Source organism: Haemaphysalis longicornis, unplaced genomic scaffold (assembly GCF_048455015.1).
Source record: "Haemaphysalis longicornis isolate Haplotype H1 unplaced genomic scaffold, Haemaphysalis longicornis Haplotype H1 scaffold_9, whole genome shotgun sequence".
NCBI lineage: Eukaryota > Metazoa > Arthropoda > Arachnida > Ixodida > Ixodidae > Haemaphysalis > Haemaphysalis longicornis.
The window spans coordinates 77,994,651-78,011,652 of NW_027526460.1; the positions used below are offsets into that span (position 1 = coordinate 77,994,651).

A 17,002-nucleotide genomic window follows, 5' to 3' on the forward strand; every position below is an offset into this window, starting at 1 on the left:
TTTTAGATGCAAAAGAAAGGGTGAAAGCGTTTATCGGAAGCGCTGCAGAGTTTTTTTTAATGTGGTGTGTTTTCCTATGGAGCGTAATCTTTGTTTTCGTGAAACGCGATGCGCTAAAGAATGGCGGTGCGGCGCGCTACGTATACCGCCGCTTTCATGAAAATGCCGCTTTCAAAGTTCGTCTGGCGCCTTTCGGTTTTGCAGAAATTTGCAGTTTATTCGCATGAACTCCACGCCGCGAAAAGGTGGAACGATGTGCTTTCGTCTCAGCCGTGTAGAGAAAGGTCTGCCCTTCATGGCTGCTAAGATCTGGCCTCCTTTTTTTTGCCTGCCCAGAGCGTTTGAGCAGTTCGTGGCCAACTCAAAAATGATGTCGCAATAAAATTTGTACGGGCAAAAAAGAAGAAAAGGAAAGAAATACTGTTCTGGAGGAGGTGTGAGCAGTCCAAAACGACAAAATAAAAATGCCTATCGTTTGTACTGCTCCAAAGTCAAATTAAGAACGCTGCGGAAGCTCTACTGCTGAAATGTTGCCAAAAATATACAGCCGTTCCACTGCATGTGAAAGCTGTCGGAAGTGCAGAGCAGTGATTCGCCATTATGGGCTGTGGCGCCGTTATCCGCTCGCTGCTACCACCCATCACGCTCTTCGCCTCCCTGTCTTACTCCTCCCTTAATGAATTGAACAGAGGTTTGTCCAACGCATTTCAAATTTCCCGCCTTCCCAGTGCTCGCGCGGCCCCTGCCTGAAACAGCGCGAGCGGGAGTTCTGTTTTTTTTGGGGGGGGGGGGGGGGGGGGCTTGCTTTCATATATCGCACGTGCCGGCGCCTTACTGCGCCGTTTGGGACGCGTCGTTTTTGGCGCCCACTATTTTCGCTTGCTATCGTAAAACCAACTCAACGGGCGTTCCTAACTAAATGGACGCAGGAGCTGCCGCTTATTTCCACAGATTTTGCTTCTTTACCTGCAGTTTTCTTTGCACTAAACAGCGGGGAGACGTATGACAAGCGCCAGCGGATCAGGAGTTTGTTTTTCGCAGCCTCTTTTTGGGTCCGTTACGCCGTAACGCCGTAACGCCGTGAGGCTCTACTCGGGTCCGTTATCTCGCTGCGCCGCCTGATTCCGGCAGTCGCTAGACATTGTGAGAGCGAACGAGCTACAACGACAAGGCGAGCCCCTGAAGTGCTCTGCTCTTAATTAAGTCGTAGAGAAGGACTAGAAATGTTTAGAGTATTGTCAGTGAATGTTTTGGCCCCATTGGTGATGAGTTATGTCTATAGGACGCACAACAGCTGCGGAGGAGGGTGATAGTTCGTGCGTTCCTCCCCCCCCCTCTACTTCCCTTCCCCTGCACTGGGTTGTATGCAGGTGAGCTTCCTGACAAGCTCAAAATATCTTCAGTGCCTTTACTTTCCTTTTCCTTCCCCGAAAACCGCAACCACCACCACCGCCTGCTGACTTGCTCGCATGCGCGAGGTGCGAAACTTCCGAATGTAGTTTGGTTTCACTTTTTTACTGCACTTCGTAGAGCGAACAGCTACTCCCCTACACTTTTCGTAATGATTTCGGCGAAAATGAAATATTGAAATAGTGGCCATTTCGAGAAAGGACGCCAGCGTGCAAGCAGTTTGAGAACAAAAAATTGTCAATGCGTGATGAATCGGCTTCACGTTTCTCAGAATACTCCCAAGCGTAGACCAGCGCGTTTGTTCCGAGGCCGAGGTACGCAAACAAATTCATTCTGTTCAAACAGCGCGAGAGACGAACGAGCGAAAAGAAATGAATCTTCGCCCAATTTGTGCATGCGATTTTCCTACTTCACCTCCATCCGTGGAATTTCGCGCTGTTTGAGCAGAATAAACTGTACAAACGGTACGCTGAAGACAGAAGAACACTTTTTTGTGCACCTGCTGTATAGCATCTGACCATTTTGCAAACTTAGATTTTAGACAGGCGAGCGCTTGTGGTTCCGTTTCTGCAAGACCTGGCTTTCTTGGAATTAAGATTTAAATTTAAGGTCATCCTCGGTTGGAGTTCGAGTATTCATTGTGATGGGTAGTTCGGCTGTTTGCTTAAACCTTCATCAGAATGTACGTGGGGCAGCAAACTGCTTAAATATGAAGTTTCATTAAACCAGAAAAGACAGGAACTTTTTTGAGTGAACGCCAATATTTTCTTTTCCAGTCGCCGCACTACGTTTTTTACACTTATACACTGCGAAGATTACGCTTCGGTTTTCTTCCAGAAGCATGATTAGAGATCTAGGCCAATATTTTTTAAAGGGTTTTACTTGCGGAAAAAAATATAAAGGAAGGGCTAGGTTCTCAAGTCATCTTAATTACGTCTTCGACCATGAGAGGTAGCACAACTCCCGGTGTACCAAAACTGCTTTGAGAATACGGTTCTGAAATTTCTGCGGCGTTTCAAAACCGGTGTACGAAGTGCCATCTCCCAAGTAAAATAGGGGCATTGGTCGGATTCTACAGCCCCTCGCGCACGCACTCGTGTGTGTACCCTTTAACCCAACCAAACACGCGCACACACACAAATATATGCACACCCGCACACTCACACACGTCAAGAATTTTGCACACCAGAGCGCTCACACATTCACACGCACACGCACAGACGTGCGCGCGCCTTTGTCTGCTCATTGTGTGTGCATACGCACACAATGAGCAGAGAAGATGTCTTCAGGTGTCCCCACAATTGCGCTGGTATACCTTTTAACAGCGGAGATGTTGTAGAAACCGTAAGTTCGGTGTTGCAGGAAAAAATGCCAAGAAAATGAGGGGCGCTCGTGAGCGCTTGCTTCGCGACGACAGCCGAGCGTTCCCGGCACGCGAAGTGGTTTTAGCAAAAAAAAAAAGAAAGCACTCCAGTGCTGTCGTCCAGTGTTAAAGCGCATGTGATGCTTGGCATGAGGTACACGGCGATATCGATGACCACTACTAGCACAGTGCAAAGCAACAACGGAATATGTAAACAAACTATTCTAAACTTCTACAAATGCGTGGTGATGTGTCCTTCACTGCTCACGTATAACGAAATCCCGCAGCTTCGTTATGGTGCAAGCCTTGCGCGACTTAGTTCAAGCTTCGTCAGTTGAACTGGCGGAAGTCTACAATGCTGAGGATGACTTTGCATCTACCAGTCACCGCGAAGAAGACGACAACCTCTTCGATGCATATGACGACGATTACTAGCACCGCAACTATGCTAATAAACAATGACACTGGAACTTAACTCCGTGTCCGGCAGTGCTCACCTACAACAGCTTCGTCATTCAAGTCTTGCGCCAGAGTGCAAGGTTCCCTGATTTTTTATTGACTTGGTTAAAGGCGTAACGCATACTATTCGTACATCCTTCAGCTTCGTCCGCCTGACATCGTGAATCTTCACAACATTGCGCACGAGACCGGCCTATTCAATTGTGCCTGGTGCAGGAAGTTGCTTGCGCTAATTGCACCCCTTTTTGTCCTGTAACGCCCTGGGACAAAGGTTTGTAAACGGTGCGGGTAGTCCCGCCACACCTGGCTTTCGCGAGCAGCAGCGCATGCAGCGACAGTCCGGGATCACCTGGTGTTCACCTTTCCAGAGGAGCAGGCGCGAGCTGATGGTGGACAGCAGGGTGAGCGTGGTCAGGTCACCCAGAGAGGCCGCGATGGGCGCCGCCACGTTGTCCGGGTTCAGGCCGCACCGGCGCGCCACCAGCACCACCGTCGTCATGAACGCACCTGTACGATAGGTAACGAAGCAGTGGCCATGGTGAACTAAGCGACTGGGTCGGTTTCGGTGACAACGGAATAAAGACTGAGCGCAGTAAAGAGACACGGACAGTGAACGGACAGGACGGGCGCCGCGACATAGCGCCCGTCCTGTCCGTTCACTGTCCGTGTCTCCTTACTGTCTTTGGTAAACACCAACCAACTAGCCCAGTAGCACGTTTTATTTGGTGACAATGCTTGCCACTTCTGTTCCTACAAAGCCCCGGTAGTGATGCCAGCTTCTATGTTATGAAAAGGCACATCTGGCAGCTGAAAGTTAAGCCTGCACCTGTCGAAGCTTAATCGTGGAAGGACAATGAGTGAAGGAGAGCTTCATAGAAGGCGGATTTCAACTGCCCAAATGTCTACTCTGGGCTGCCTTTTATTCTAACAGTATGAACTTTTACAGACGTACTGAATAAGGAGGCTGAAAATGCACCTTATCTTCACTGGCTGCGCCGCGTGTGTGTGTCCTCCCCTTGGGAATTTTTAATCTAGTTTTGATTTGCGCTGTTACCATTATGCTCCGTCACGTGTCCAATGACGCACGCAGTAGGCTTCGCTTTCTTCAGCCGGAAGCGTGGAGCCGCCATTGCAAACTGGTAGCGAGCTCGTCTCGCTTCCCTAAATGCACGGTTTCGATTCCCACCCGACCCCAAATGTACCATTTTGTTTTCTTTAAAGCTTTTAATGTACTTTCTCTAGAGCAGTCTTTCTGAGAAATGTGGCGTCAAACCGGGTGGTTTTGACGTGTTTTTACTCTGCGCAGATGGACATTTTTTTTAAAACCATTCACGGCGGACAGCCGATAACGACGCTGACGTTTTCACGTCACGAGGAACATAATGCTGTCGCAATAATAACGCGAATGGTTTAATGGGGGACACGACTGGATTGTCAAAAATACGGCCCCGCGGTTTGACTCTTAAACCTCGAGGACCTTACAATATTTGTTGGCACAAGAATTTTCCTTTATCCCACCAACACACTATGGTTCCCTCCATAACGGACGGCGTTGCATTTGTCGTCGGACCTCGCATTGCTTGCTTGCACTATTGGTGCAAACCAGGAGAAAAAGCGGAGGGGGGCGGGGGGGGGGGGGGGGTGTAGACCTAGCTTCTTCCGGCTTCGCTAACTTTTGCTAGGCTTTGGTAGGCTTTGCTAAGTTTTGTTAGGTTTTTTAGGCCAAGCGTTGAGGGGTAATGCCATTATCCAGACACTTTAAGTCCGTTCCGGTCGGTCCCCCACACTGACAGCATATCCCATGGAGGAATAAGCTACGTCGAGCCACAGCTCCACTTTTTCTCCAGCCTTGCAGTATTAGTGCAAGATGCACCAGTTTTTTTTTTTTGCGTTTTAGTAGCCCAAGAAAGACTTATCAGCTATAAAATGGTACAGTAAGGGCCGCGCATAGGCATATTCCCCTCGTGCTCACACTCCAGGAGGCGCGAAAGCCGGCTTCAGTGCTATAATAATACCCTATCTGCGGTGGTGCATCCTTTACAGGTGGCGCAGCTTTTGTTCTTTGTATTTTTCCCCCTAACGCCACAACACCAAGCTCAAGCTTAAACAGCCCTTCTCTTAACGAAAATATTCATCGTGAGAAACTTCCTTTTTTACCAAGGAAAACTCGGGTACTACTATACTCGGTTATAACTCAAGAACGGCACCACCTCATGTAGTGTATCACTCCGCCAAAGCGCCGGACCCGTGACGTCAGTGCGCGCGCGCGTTTTGAAAGGGGTTTGCTATGAATGCGTGATATCGTCTGCCTTGTCTCACGCAGTTTGTTCGTCGTCACTTGAGTCGTTTATAAGCATATTAAGTCCACAAAATCACGGGAACGGCTCACGCAATGTTCAAAATATTCCCAGTAACGCCCTACTTGCGCCGCGCGGAGAAACATCCGGCTACGGTGATAAGGCACAGCGGCAACTTCCGGTGCCGTTCTGAAGTTGTCACCGAGTATAGGACTACTATTTTCAAGGACAAAGCAGGCGCCCTCACCGAGCACCATGCTGGCCACGTTAGCGGCGGCGAGCCCGCATGCGCACAGCATGCAGGCGTACAGGGGCGTGATTCCCGAGCCGTGCCGGGCCACGCCTTTGGCCAGGGCCAGTCCGACCGCCACCAGGGCCACCACCGTCGACTGGCACTGCGGTGGGACACATCGTGAGAAGCGCTGTCTCGGAACCCGGCCGTTGGCAACAGGTGCATTCAGTTACAAGAAAATTCCACCCTGATGGCCGTTTTCACTGGTGCTGGGACAGAACAAAGAGACGAAAATGCTAAGCACGAAGAGAACAACGAATTTTTTAGAGTTTTGGTGTTAGCATACGTTTCGCTGTGCTTGACGGCATTTGTACAGTGCGCAACACCCTTGTCTGTAACACCGAGTTCAACTTCAACTAGTTACCTCTCAAAACTGTGGACTCAAACTTTTCACAAAAAGCGTTGAGGTCAAAATATACGGTTCATACTTCAGAATGACACAATAGTTTTCTCCAAATGCTAAGGCTCCAAAAAAAGATAAGGCTACAAGTACGAAGCCTGTGTTATAGACAAGTGTGTTGCCCTCTGTACGTGCATAAGGGCTTACTCAATATTTCTCAGTAGCACAGTTTGTTTTAACCAGTGAAGGCATGAAGTTCATCAGCTAACAAGAAATTCTGTTCGCGACTCGGTGTCTTAGCACTGGCCACTTTACTTAACGTGACCCTGTTTGGGCGGTCGACCATTGGTATCTTGTGTTCACGCTATTTCGTAATGTCGGAGGAGCTCGTGATATCGAGAAACGAAATGACAAGCAAAAAAGACGAAAATTGAGCACAAATTCGTCGAATTTCCGCGCAAGATTGCAGCCAGTATACGGAGCCTGCGGCGAGCAAGGAAGAGATTGAGCCTTGAAGAATGTCTCGCAGAGAAAAGGGACAAGCGGGCAACCATGGGGTAAAGTGGGGCACTGGGCTCATCAGTGCACCTAAAATATTTCATTATTCATGCATCATCGGATGCATAAAATAGCCATCGCGAGATATTAATATATCTAAAGTGCGTACACCAAATGCAGGCCCAGGGCTCGTTCGCAATGTTTGATCCTACAAGAAGACGTTTTTTAGCACGTTTTAAATGCGTAAGCATTTTTATGCCATGAAAGGCTTAGGCTTTACCGCGACTATATTGCTGTACATTTTTGAGTTAAATAAATCTGATCCTATGTCAACCCAACCAGGCAACCCACCTATCTGCATTTAACGCCTGATGTGGCAAACTTTCACGTTTTAGGAAAATTGTGTTGATAGAAGGCCTTAGGGCATTGATATTTTCATAAAAACGCCCATACTGCTTCTGAAAGATGTCTTGCTATCAACGCATTCGTGCACAGCAATGCAGCCAGCCGACTTAAATGGGTTGGGTTTATAACGCTCTTTAGGAAAACAAGGGGCCTTATGGATATGTTTAACAAAAAGACCTAGGATTTCCCTACTTCAATATCAGACTGCTTGTATTGTTCCTAAGAATGCCGTCCCAGCAATGCAATAGTGTATTGTTGTGAGGGCGACTTTGAATGGGCTAGGTGTGTACTAGAGCGGCTTACTCATTAATCCGACAATTACCACTTGAGAGTTTCTGGAAAATTTTAAAACTTTTCAATCTTATATCGACTACGTCAACAAGGTAGACCTAGAGTACTTGTAGACTGCAGGAGTGGGTCGTTTTGTTTGTTGATATGGCACTTTACGGGTTCCTTTTTTTGAGTAGGCGTTGTTGTTAGTATCGGTCGCGAACACACCGCATTAATGTCGTGCGTCACTGAAGTCATTCACACGCGGCCAAGCACAAAGGCGTCCCTTCTGCATTCGCTCGTAAGCAAAAAAAAAAAAGTCTACGATTAATGCGTTCGTGACGTTAGAGACAACGTTACCTGTAGGAGGGCCATGTTGGCGGCTGCCTGTTTAAGCTGACTTTTGATCGTTGTGAGTCGGTCGAGGTTCACCTGCAATGACCAAAACTGATGTGAGTGCACTCCCCGAGACGTACGGTCACGCGCGATTCGACAATGATAACTCGCAGGGCGAACGTCTCCCCAAGTAATACTGACGTGTTCCTCTCTTCCTTGGGCCGCTTCAAGACTGGCCCTGAGAATCTGAAAGAATCACAAGTCCGCATGCTTTCGGGTTTAAGATGAATCAATGCCCGCATTTGCCAATGAGCACATAGAGACGCCAGTCATAAGTCTGTCCTAAGCGGGGTTTAACAAATACAGCAACGTACAGTCTTTGTCAAAAGTTTCTGTTCCACGTAAGAAGTTATTACGCCACATAAAATTCAATATTGAAGCTTATAACCATAAAAGAACAACATAAGCTTACTTGAAATATGCGATTACATAGGGGCGTACAGTCTTTGCCAAAAGTTTCTAGGCCATCTAAGAAGTTATTGGTTTTTGTCAAAAGTTTCTAGGCCATGTAAGAAGTTATTAGTCCACAAAAAATTCAGCATTCAAGCTTATACCCATCAAAGAATGACATCATCTTAGCTAAAATATTCGAATATATGCAACGTGCGGTCTTTGTCAAAAGTTTCTAGCCCATGTAGGAAGTTATTAGTCCACAAAAAATTCATCATTCAAGCTTATACCCATCAAAGAACGACATCATCTTAGCTAAAATAATCGAATATACAGCAACATGCGGTGTTTATCAAAACTTTCTAGGCCATGTAAGAAGTTATTAGTCCACAAAAAATTCAATATTCAAGCCTATACCTACAAAGGAGCGACATCATCTTAGTTAAAATATTCGATTATATGGCAACGTACAGTCTTTGTCGAAAGTTTCTAGGCCATAGAAAAAAAGTTATTAGTCCGCAAAAATTTCATGTTCCACTTTACCGCCGTAGAGTAACTTAAATTAATGCCAGAAAGCTGGCGGAGTCAACCACTATTCTTACTGTCATGAAATAATTCGGGGAAACTGTTAAGTTACAAGCTTTCGCTATTTGTGCGGCCCAAAAGCGCTTGGAGCGGTATGGAAAGTTTTGGCATGTACACTCATGGACAAATATAACGCGATCATAAAAATATGAACCGGAATCCACAAATAGCGCGATTTCTTTCAAGTCAAATTGACGCGTGACCTAATTGCGGTAACAAAGTTGGGATATGTGGCTTTTCAAATATCCCCCTACCGTGAAATTACTGGGACTCCACGAACAGTACTTTGCAATTTTTCGCGCTCTGGTTCAGATTTTTGTGTTCGCATTACGTTTCTCCACGACTGTACGTGCTTCTGTAGTGTGTATCTGTTGTAGAATTTAATGCCGATCGCGCATTGTTGAAAAAGACAAAATATTGTGACTTTCAAGGGATAAATGCTGCAAAATAACTTCGGTAAAAATTCACTGTATCGAAGACGACGGGAGCATTTTTTTTGTCTGTATACCAGTCAAACGTGAAATCGACCAGCTTGGCTCATGACGACCACTGCTAGGTAGTTAGGAAAGGGCTCAACGCTAGGAAGCTAAATAGCATGCGTTGGTGGGATTTTCTGCGGGCAAATTTGGTAGAAGGCGTGGCATGTACGCTATAGTCGGAAAATTTAATTTTTGTCTGCGGTGTGTGCATGTGGTGTGTGTCGCCAAAATGAGAAGCAGCATCGTTATCGCGCTCACCCACGGCTTCACCCAAAACGTGCGACCACATGATGGCTCCCCTGGTCAAGCCAGGATTCACTAGGAAGAGCGAGCTCACGATCGGTACTCTACTGGACGAGTCGCTTGCCACAAATCAAGTCACAACCCCGTACTAATCAACGCAAGATGTGAGACGATTATGATCTGCGTGATAGCAGCAAGTTCACTTTTATTTCTTGAGTGTGTGTGAGTCATACGGGGATTGTGAAATGCTGGAACAAGGTCAGTGAACAGCGAGGCGGCTATAAGAAGAACGACGTAATTGTTTGGCCTCAGGTGTTGTTATATTAAGTTGTAGAGCTATAGAGTTGATACCTGTTGACTAAGTCTCGTAATGACACTAACGCACTTATCTCGATCACGCGTATTTCAAATTATTGCTTAGACGGAATAGTCTTGGCATCACCTCAAACATTTTTTGCATGCATATTACGTTTAGCGCACTGAACTACTGATTACGTCTAACTTGATTTGATGTATCTAACTACCGCATTTTCGCTACTGTAGGTTAGCTACCTCTTTTTAACCCGCCAAACTTGAAGTGTGGACAGGTGCTTATATTCGAAGAACGGTGACGTTAAGAATTTAAGTCCCTTAAAACTTTCGCTACGCTTAAATGCGTAGGAGATGGAACTTGTAATTGTTAGGTGCTCACACTTGAGAAAATATGCCATTTACCAATAACCTCCGAATCAGATGCCACCGCGTTCAGCTAGAGGTTGTCCCAGTTATCGTGTGTCAACTTTAATTGAAAGGCACCAGTACTTTATGCACACATAATCGATTGTATGTTTTTCATAATCGCGTTCCGCGAGATCACTTGTACATCAAAGGTGTGCAAGATTTTTTGTTTTCATGCGGCTGTTCGGTTCAATTTTTAAAGCGAAAGCTTTTGTAGTGGCGCCGATGACGTTTTGTCAAAAAACTAATGCATTTTCCCATAGACCGGTTGGTCGACCTAAAAGCTCTGATAAAGTCTTTGGACACACGGTGCGTGCGTGAAAACAGGTCTTCCATTGTGTCAAAACCGTTACTTGAAAATGGCGGAAAAGTAGGTAGCAGTTCTAGTTAACACAATACACGCATCGATCATTAAGGAGGAGTACAGTCGATCCCGGATATATCCAACTCTAAGGGGATCGCAAAATAGTTCGATATATGGATAATTCGATATATATAAAATATTTTCTTTCGCATAGGATTTCCAAGACTGTTCGATAAATGCAATAATTTGATATATCTGGGGTTCGATATATGCGGGATTGAGTGTATATCTTTATCTTCTAAACCCCGTATCGGAATACGTTTACATCTTTCGTAGATGCTCTGAATTAGTGAGCGAAAAATCGTCGCACGGTTTCGCTCTTCATTTGCGATGTGGGTCTTTGAAGACGTGGCGATCAATTGGACGCACTTTCAACGAAAGTGGGACGCACTTTTAGCGAACGTTTTTGACGCACTTCTGACGCGGTTTTGTTGTCAGAAAGCTTTCGCGCTTCTCTCAACTTTCTTTGGGAAGGTATGGTAAAGTTTTTATCAATTGATTTAAGGTCCGACGCTCCAACGGGCATTATATAAATCTTTTCATCCGTTAATCTCTAATAAGATAAGGTCATGTTCTGGACTGTATTGCGCACGAGCAGTCGCATCTTCCAGTCGACTGCGCCAATTATAGAGCCGCTAGCACAGCCCACTTATAAAACGGCAGACCCCAGGACGAAGAAGTTAAAAAGGTCTATAGGGGGCTATTTAAAACACACCATTAATTGAGTTGCTTCGCACATGCCACCTGCCGCGCACCTTTTTATTGCGTTCCATAGCAGATGGCTCAGAGAAATACGCACGCGTGCGCGCGCTATTGTACGCGCACCTTTACAGATTGCGCGCACATCTGTAGTCTGTGGCCCCGCACACCCGCAAAATGTCCACACTACTTGTGCAGATTGTTTGTGAATACTATCAGCTTTGCGTTTCATTTCGGTGACGTAAAAGAAAACGATATGTAGGAACAGGCTGCTGTCGCGAACGTATATAATTCTACAGAGATGGGTCCACGCCCTGGCGCCATCCCGCAGCGCGTACCTGAGTGCTGAGGCGTGCAACCAGAGTCATCTCCAGGTTTCCGTTGAGACCAAGCAGGGGAGGGATGAGGACGAACAACTCGCGGTAGGCAACGTACACGGGCCAGCTCTGCAAGGGAAAAACGATGATGTTGATGATGATTCAAGGTTTTATGCCGCAAGACCGACAAAGGCAAAGAGTGCCATTACAATGGTGAGATGAGATGTTAGAATACGCTCCGTGATAAAACTCCCTAGAATAACATTTTTCTATGCAGGTAGGTGTATAGGACCGCAAAGCAATGAATCTAGGCATGTAAAATGGAAGAGTCTCACGATGCCGCCCTTGTTTTGGGACAGAGAAGGAGGAGGCGAAATGATATTTTGGATGGTGTGATATGTGTCTTAAAAAGTGAGAATCAGCAAGTTAGCTAAAATCCCTTTGGTATGAAAACATGAGACAGTTTGAAAAAAATTACTGAAGGGTGCAGGGGTTGTAATGGGTGTATATCTAGCTCTTTAAAATGGCGCTTTCCGTGAGTGTTACAGGTATCCCATTAAGCGAGCACATGGAGGACAGACACACATCGTTGACAGAGCTTTGAGACAAATGCCGGAGAGCATAAGATGTCTCTTGCATCTTCTTGCTAGAGATAGGCCCTGTAACCTGGAGTGTAAACCCATGGCAGCAGGCAAACGCAAGCGATTTATCTTTTGTTTACATCAATGATATAGCACCAGTTTGCTGGCCGCAGTAGTGAAACTAGCCTTAATTAGAAGCGTGTTGATTAGTCGACCGCAATGGACTCAGTTTGTAGCAGGAAAAACTACGAGTGATGATTTCGACTGATGAGCCGGGGTCCGCACTGGCCGTGCGGTTCCCACTGTGTCAGATTTATGTTGTCGGGTTGAATTTCCTTCTCAGCCACTCCTAGTCTTGCCCGGTCACTCCATTCTATAATGGAAGAAGCTCTTTTTCATACTGCAGCTTGTACAGAAACGGTAAAAACGGAACTACGATTCTCCCTTTATCATCCCACCTGCCAATCACGGCACGAAACAGTGACTTCAAACGACGCAACCGGCCAATCGCGAACATTTCTTACGAGCCTACATTTTCCTGTAGCCCACTCTCCACCCCTTCCCAAATTTAACACTGGGGTGCGAGTTTGTATCGGCTCTGGAACGGATCACTGCTGCTCGCGAAGTGCGGCAGACGCATGTGAGTCCGAGCAATCCGGTTTCCGACGCAGCGCGGCAAAATATCCAGCAGGTTGGACGCTCGCAGGAAAGGCCGATCGGGGGGGGGGGGGGGGGGGGGGGGGGGTCTTTTTCGTTCCGGCAACCAAACCGGTTCTCGGAGCCGCAGACGCGCGGTTTACCGTTCATGTGTTTCTCCGTTAAATGAGGGCAGCGCGCACCTTGACGTGGTCCAGGAGCAGGCTTGCGGCGACCGAGCCCATGCCGGCCAGCAGAAAGGGGAGGAAGACCTGGACGCAGGTGACGCACAGGGTCTCGGCCTTCTCGGGCTCCTCGTCGCCCTTGACGTCGAGCCTCTCGCTGGAGCCGCCGCTGCCCGCCAGCACCACATCGCCGGCGGCCGGCAGGTCGTCGGTGGGACGGGACATCTGCACGATGGCGACCCCCGCGGCGGCGGCCGGGTTGGCTGCGGGCAGCGCTCCGTTCTCCAATCTGCAGCTGGACCTGCGCGACGGGGGCCGCTCCACGAAGCTGACGCGGCAGTGGCTGGCCGCCAGGGACAGCATTTCGCCGGCCGCCTTCCTGCGTGAACGTGATAAACGAAAGATTAAAGAGAGAAGAAGCGGAACACAGAACTGTGACATGAAACAATATATCATTGAAATGATTGACTGTTACGGCATTTATTTAATTGAATTGGTGGAGCGCTACGGCCGGTCCTGTTTCTGTTCTTAAGCTTCCAAGCGCTGATGTTTAAGCATGCGAAATGTATTTGTATGTATGTATAGTACGCCTCCTTAACGTTATTGACTGCTGGATTTGTGCGTGTGTGTGTGTGTGTGTGTACATGTGTGGCTGGCTGCGTCAAACACCTGATATTGTCTAAATCTGATAGTTTTGCCTTGTGTGTTAGCAACGTGATGTAACCTTTTCCTGCTAAGACGGTGAAAAAGCGTCTGTATTATTTTTTAAATGAAAAATCCCGCACCATGTACCCTAAGGTGAAACCTGCGGAGGGGTAAAGCATGCAGCGTATGAGTGTATTATTCAAAGATTGCAAGCCTGTCTCTTGCCACACGCCGCGCGCTGATTGGGCGCCGGAGAAGCGCCGGTGGGAGGAGCAATCGCGCCCTCGCTGAGGCGGTGGCGCCCTCTCTTGCGTTGAACCAGATTTAAGCAATCTGCATGCCCCATCTTCCCCAGTTTGGTGGCTGGGATCAACGCGAGCGCAGTGCAATGCCTGCGCGGCTCGTTCTTGGTAATCAATGGGGCCCCGGCACCAGGTAAGTATGCCCTTTCTTGCTTCAACCGACCACCCTACCCGATCAGGCTTACCGTTGAGATCCGGTGGGTACTTGAGTGCAACACAAGTTATAACCCGTCTACTTCTGCTTGTTGTTGACGATTGCTGAAGCGGACAGGGAGCGTTACACAAACGTTTAAATCATGTTAGTTTATTTTGAACTGGTTTTATTGTTTATACACTTTTCTTTTAGTACGATTTACGTTCTAGCGAGAGGGGTTTGAAAACGAGTGTCCCGGTGTTTTAGCACCGTGACTGTATGAGACGACGACAACGACAACAGGAGACGCCGATAGCCCGAGCCCCTTCGCCCCTAAAAACTAAAGCTAGCCGTTTTATTGAAACACGTAGTAGCATGTGTGTTTTCGTAGCGCAAGCGCGTCGAGGCCAGAGAGCGCCACGTCAAAGTTCAATGTTCTTCCATCTTCTTGAAGAAGGTTAGGCCTTCCTATGCCATTGTTTGACCAATTGCGAATTAAACGCGTACCAGTTGCGGAGTCATTTGAGCGCGCGAATGTGTCATATGTACATATGCGGGTAAATGCCTAACGCAGATGCCCTTACAGGTACCGGGAATGCATGCCAATTGCGCGCAATCTCCCGCGTGATGATGTGCATCTGTGCCGTGTTTATGACTGTGTCTAGCGCGACGCGTGTCTTCTTAAGACATTTCAGATGACGACGCCAATTAATCTTCCATGTTGATTTCCCATATATGCAACCGGGTATTATTTCACACCAGGCATGACGGCAGCGTCTGTAGCGACGTGCGCTGCAGCGCATCCATGCCGGCGCGGCACAACAGCTAGGCTAGTTCTGCTTTGGCGCTAAAAACGGCCACTATAGGACCGTTCTGCGTGCGAGAAGCCCGGCCTGCGTAGATCTTCCAAAATTTCTCACACGGGGCCCGTGTGATAGATCGCGGGTATTTGTATCCCTCGAGGCCCCTTTGGTGTTAAAAGAAGCCATTCGGAGTATATGCACCACATCCCCGACTCGCGAGGCTTACGGCTTCTGCAAGGTTGTACATTTCATATGAACTGCCTAGTCCAACTATCAATTTGGAAAAATGACACGCGAGTTCTGCGAATGCGGTGCATTGGCTGTCTACCTCTAACTCGTGGCAGTAAGAAGAGCGGTCGTGCATATGATCTGCTATGTCCGGCGCCATTGCGACCTTAGAAGTGCGGACTTTTTTGGTCCAGGTTCTGGAATGGTGTAATAAAATAAGTCACTCCTTTCTCTATTTATCTCACTCTGCAGAGGTAGGCAAGCTTAAGATGCTCCTGAGTACATCACTGTCGTTTCAACCACCTTGCAGACGGTCGTTTAAGCTACTCCTGAGTACATCACTGTCGCTTCTATCCCCCTGCAGACGGTCGTTTATTCGTACATAGCGATTAGAATGAAGCAAAGAAAGATGCTTTTTTTGCGAATCACAATCTGTCATCGTTTTCTTGGTGACCACCGGAAAGCCTACTGCATCGTGCAACCACGCGTAAATTCGACCTGTTCTGCCTGGCTGACTCCAGTTATGCCAACTACATGCCAATTGTGTTGCCAAATCCGTCATTTGCGGCTAACTGCAGGGGCAGCAACCTACATCTAGCAACAACAAGTAACATGCGTGTCTACAGAGCCCGAAATGTAGAGCGTAGGCACGTATAAGGTGTGACTGCTTGGACAACATCAGTACAGCCTTCTAGAATCTTTGGCATGATTGCTACACACACAAAACACATGCAGTGCTGAGATCATAGATAAGGCACATGATTTAAATGCGCCGTGCTATTGATGAAAAGAACCCAGTTAATGTCTCAACCGCTACACCACGCTAAAAACAATAGCAACCACATACATAATTAAATATGTAAATTAATTAAAATTTGATTAAAGGATTAAAGAACTAGTTCCCAATTAAGAGATTGCTCGCCCGCATCAACGTATCGAATAGGAATTTATTTGTAATTTTCGCATGCTCATACCGAGAAAGAACTTCTGTAGGTTAACAAAAAGTACCTCTTCTGGCATCAGTGCTAAAAGAATTCGTCGGCTCACAAGACATTCACTGACTACGTCACATGGATGGATTAGCCAATCGCAGATTAGGTGAATAATTCCCGACGGCAGGGATATAAAGCACCTCCTGGTTCAGTACGCAAGCGAGATTGACTGATTGATTGGTTGAATGATTCCTTATGAGGTTTAACGCACCGACGCTACACAGGCGATGAGGTGCGCCATAGTGGAGGGCTCTGAATTATATTGACCACCTTGGTGTCTTTGACGCGCGCCGAGATCACGCAAATGAGAAGAAACAAATTCTACCTTCCGAATGCTATCAGTTAATTAAACTCACGAGCTAGAGACCCACTAATTTTAAGATTTACGAGTCTTACTAACTCAGCGCGATGCAATGGGTAGTTAAAAACAAAGCATTTAACTTCCCTGAGCCCAATTTTAACAGTTTAACAATTTGCGACATCCCAGCAATCGCGAAAAACGTGACTGACACCAAAACAGAGCGCAAAAAGTTCTTACTCCTTCCCTCGTTGCTCATCGTCGAAGATGTATCTGAACATTCCTGCCACCATTGAAAACACAACAACGATTTGGTACTCCTCTGTCTTCGGTAATGCCTGACGCTACTGTTCCAACAGGAGATCTGCCTTGTGGTTTTGGCTTGTACTCTCGCGTTGTAATAAAGGCTCACGTCGGGTTTTCCTTACCCTCACTCATCAGCGTATGCTTCGAGTTAACCTGTATCTTTTTTATCGGCGCGTCTCGATTTCCTGTGGGTTTGTACGGTGCATTGTTCGCTGCGGCAACGTTCGCGCGCCCGCAATCAGTCCTCTTTTATCTCTCCCCGGCTTTTCCCCAAGACCGATGACCGATGGAGCTTCGTACAGATGAATAATATTCATTTTGTTCTTTAGCGGGGTTCTACTGAAGAAAATTTTTGCAGTCTAGTTGTAT

The 17,002-nt window shown here is 47.2% G+C and overlaps 1 protein-coding gene across 9 annotated transcripts in view; it reads right to left on the minus strand.

Moving 5' to 3' along the window:
• The window catches only part of LOC144153015 (solute carrier family 41 member 1-like), a 117,016-nt gene that overhangs the window by 12,695 nt on the left and 87,319 nt on the right, over positions 1-17,002 (minus strand). For 8 of the 9 annotated variants that reach the window (XM_077684645.1, XM_077684644.1, XM_077684636.1 and 5 more), the window contains 5 exons: positions 12,945-13,305; positions 11,546-11,653; positions 7,695-7,766; positions 5,777-5,924; positions 3,593-3,739 (listed from right to left, as the gene is read on the minus strand). In XM_077684645.1, coding sequence (XP_077540771.1) covers positions 3,593-3,739; positions 5,777-5,924; positions 7,695-7,766; positions 11,546-11,653; positions 12,945-13,305 — 836 coding nt within the window. Of the gene's footprint in view, positions 1-3,592; positions 3,740-5,776; positions 5,925-7,694; positions 7,767-11,545; positions 11,654-12,944; positions 13,306-16,567; positions 16,700-17,002 lie in introns of those variants that run through there. The other variant, XM_077684642.1, reaches the window with a different exon arrangement.